This window comes from Apium graveolens, chromosome 10 (genome assembly GCF_009905375.1).
Source record: "Apium graveolens cultivar Ventura chromosome 10, ASM990537v1, whole genome shotgun sequence".
NCBI classification, from domain to species: Eukaryota; Viridiplantae; Streptophyta; class Magnoliopsida; order Apiales; family Apiaceae; genus Apium; species Apium graveolens.
The window spans coordinates 181509657-181513589 of record NC_133656.1 but is presented as its reverse complement, the minus strand read 5'-3'; the positions used below and the strand labels follow the sequence as shown (position 1 = coordinate 181513589).

The 3933-nt window shown below is 35.4% G+C and overlaps 1 protein-coding gene across 1 annotated transcript; it reads left to right on the top strand.

Annotated features, from left to right (window-relative positions):
• The first annotated feature begins 1224 nt into the window (after positions 1-1224).
• Positions 1225-3308, top strand: LOC141688855 (serine/threonine-protein kinase RIPK-like). Its single transcript, XM_074492979.1, has 5 exons — positions 1225-1771; positions 1861-1996; positions 2206-2342; positions 2465-2588; positions 2777-3308. Exons 1-5 carry the CDS (start codon positions 1403-1405, stop codon positions 3145-3147), a joined length of 1137 nt encoding a protein of 378 aa, XP_074349080.1. The 5' UTR covers positions 1225-1402; the 3' UTR covers positions 3148-3308.
• Positions 3309-3933: the final 625 nt, after the last annotated feature.

Here is a 3933-nt window from a genome sequence, read left to right as displayed (position 1 = left end):
AGGTTTGCCTAAGCCTGAATCTAGTTAACCAAGCAATGAGCCCAGCATTGAAGACCTACGATTTTTGCAGATCTCATGAATATGCATCTGCTGATTTTTAAGACTTTAAACCATAGATGGCCTCGCTACCATTACTAGAACATTGTTTTCATTGAACTAATTATGTAACTATGTACATACTGGTTTTTGAAGATGTGAATTTTTCAGGAACTAATTTCAAATTGTTGTTTATTCTATTATCTAACACTTGTTAATTGAATCTTGACTGCTGGGAACTTCATATTGCAAGTGTAGATGAAAAGACAGCAATACAAAGGACGGACCTTATTGCGTCCTGTTAACTTGTAAAGATGTAAGATACATGATACAGGTGCTAGAAAGACTTGCTTCCATTCCAAAGAAAAAGCTCCAGTGCAGTACCTGTTTGATTAAGAAGAAGAGAATATGAGTGATGATGTTTACAATGAAAAGTTCAATTATATTTATACTGAGTAATAGCAATGCTGAAAACAGTTTCATAAGTCCATGCTAAATACTGACAAACAACATAAGAGGCAAACCTCTTGCTTGTTACTGAACCTCTCGACAGCATCAGAAGCATATAGAAGTGTTTGGTTGGCTTTTTCAAAGAGCCATATACCTTTCCCCCTTACCCATCACCCAAGCATTATTGTGTGCTCAAATGCATATTTCTGATTCTGTCTCCCACTTGGCTCTGGCGCCCTTCTCCAACAACTTCTTCTCCAAGTTTACTAACGAGTCCTGTGTTCGTGGAGTCGTCCGCCAATCAAACTTCAGAACATGATTCTTTTCCACAGTTTTAAAAGAAACAATAATTTTCCGGTAATTTCACAAATAGAAAATAAGATTTACAAAATTATTCAATGTAAAGCAGTCGTTGCATTGCAAAGGCAAGTCAATCATGAGACCGAGTTTAAACCAAATGAGTCAACTTGATAGCAAGTAATTTTCTATATAGTCAAGCACCGTAGACTTTGTATACATTCTCCTAAAGTTAACAATACCAAATACAATTTATATTCACATTTGAACTTCAATCAGCAGCGACCATCACAATCATGCACAGCTAGTCAGCCACTACTACATTCTAATGTTGATGAAAAGTTAAAAAGAAATAAAAATAGATTCTTCAATCACGCAGACACGCTTGTTTGAAAATGCACACATGATTGCATTTATAATTCACACATTGTTCGAACTAGAAGATAAAAGCAGCATTAGGAGTCACAAACCTCTCAAAAACATATGATACTTCTTCAACTATACATCTCCCCTTCTGCAACATCTAATATATGCTGTTGCAGTTCATTACACATTTCTTGTATTCTCCTAAATTATAGACCTATAACACCATTTGACATTTGTTATCAGGGCATTGAAGATGAAGATAATATGGCAATCTTTGGTTCCAAAATGTGGCAAGAGTCAAGATGTTTCATGTATGATTCAGAATAAAGTTATTCCTAAACAAAGTTCATTGTCGAGAATTTCAACATCGGATTTCACTTCATCAGTGCTTCCAGAGGAACTAAGTGATTCCCTAGTGGGATCCAATCTTTATGTTTTTACACTAGCAGAATTGAAAGAGATCACACATGGCTTCTCGTCAAGTAATTTTCTTGGCCAAGGAGGATTTGGACCGGTTCACAAAGGCTTCATTCATGATAAACTTAGGCCTGGTTTAAAGGCTCAGACTGTTGCTGTTAAACTTCTTGATTTAGATGGCACGCAAGGCCATAAGGAGTGGCTGGTATTATTACTTATTTTTTTCGATATATATCTAATCATATCTCTGTAATTTGACAGTGTTCTGATAAACATTTTTTTTGAGTTTCACAGACTGAAGTGATATTTCTCGGACAACTGAAGCATGAACATATGGTGAAGTTAATAGGATATTGTTGCGAAGATGAAAATCGACTGCTGGTTTACGAATATATGCCTAGAGGCAGCTTAGAGAATCAACTTTTTACCAGTAATGTCCCTTTTTTTTATCAAAAGACTTGTTTATTGTTTATTACTTATAATTATGCATCCACTCTAAACCTCAAACCGATGTCATAATCCATATCCTTATACTTTATTAAAATGCATTGTTATAAAGCTAAAATTAGTTTAGTATAATATATGGTGTTTTTTTAATTGTTATAAAGTTTTAATACAAAAAATTGACCTTCATCTCAGAGTATTCTGTGACACTTCCATGGGCCACGAGAATGAAAATTGCCCTTGATGCAGCGAAAGGCCTTGCTTTCCTCCACGAAGCTGAAAAACCTGTTATATATCGCGATTTTAAAGCTTCAAACATTTTGCTAGACTCTGTAAGCTTCTTAATCACTTTTCCAAAAAAATTATGTTAATCTTGTTAATCAGTTACTCAGAATGCTTGATTTGTTCTCATATTTTCTTCAGTAATGGACGAATATATGTTATCTGTTTATAGGACTACACTGCGAAGCTCTCAGATTTTGGACTTGCAAGGGCTGGTCCAGAAGGAGATGCAACACATGTCACAACCCGAGTTATGGGCACCGAAGGCTATGCTGCCCCTGAATACATGACCACTGGTATCCGTTATTTCCCAAAAAAAATCAAATGTTGTTTTAGTACATTTGATGAGTTAACTTAACATCAGAACTTTATGACTCGCTCTATGGATAGTTAACTCAATAGTGTACGAAGTGCAAAGCTTATGAAAGCTAAAATGTTTATACATAAACTAGAATGCTACTAAATACTTAACTATGATTTTCAGGTCATTTGACAGCTGCAAGTGATGTGTACAGCTACGGAGTTTTACTGTTGGAGTTACTAACAGGACGAAGGGCGATGGACAGGAGGCGACCTGGTAGAGAGCAATGCCTAGTAGGCTGGGCGAGATCATCGCTGAAAGAACCACGAAAGCTTGGCCGAATAATGGACCCAAAACTTGAAGGCCAATACTCAGAAACTGTGGCTGCAAAGGCAGCTGCATTGGCTTACCAGTGCCTTCGTCAAAGGCCAAAATTCAGGCCAACCATGAGTACAGTAGTTAAAACTTTGGAACCACTAAAGGATTCTGATAGTACTACAGGTGCATTTGTGTACACAGTATCAATAAAAAGCTATGAACCCAAGGAAGATTGAAAGATATACAATGCCCTGAACTAACTTGGATGTTTAAGTAGTTCTTAGTGTTTAAATACTTCAATATTTAGTAATTATCTGCGAGTAGAGTTTATTAAAAAATTTCGAATTTGGAAAATATAGAGCTACAAGTTGGTATTAAATTTCATTTGCATGCTTTTTACTAGAAGTTGGTTCATTATGATCAATACTTTCTTTCCAAACACGGACTTTTCGGATTCTAATTTTTTGTGCATCTATGACTCATAGTCTATAACGTAACACGTCTAAAAACAGTATAGCTTTGGTGTTTTTCTGGTTGCAGTTTGGAAATTAGCCAAGTGTTGTGTTCTGGATCACCAAAATATACCATCAAAACAGCCCAACAGGCCCAATAGTAATCAAGCTCATATTCGAGCTCAAAAATCAAAGTCACATTTTCGACGCCCTCTGAAGTTATGCACCGTATAAATATTTCTTGTTAGCTTAAAGACGCAAGAGTATATTTATCTCTTTTCCCCAGGAAACCGTGAAAACACATAAAAGGCTGTCTCTTCAAAGTCCACCATGTGAGAAGAAAAAAAATTACTACCAAGTACTAGTAAAATTAGGTATTATATAAACACCCATAAAATTGGTGGATGAGTTGCAGCATATATTCATGTGCCAAAAATATTTAAAAAAATTAAAATACATTAAGAAATTACTTCAACTTCCTCCTTGGATAACCAGACTCACGACGAATCTAAGTGATATATGTTTTCTCTAAAATAAAATTTTAAATTTTTCGTCATTAACTGTTTTTTA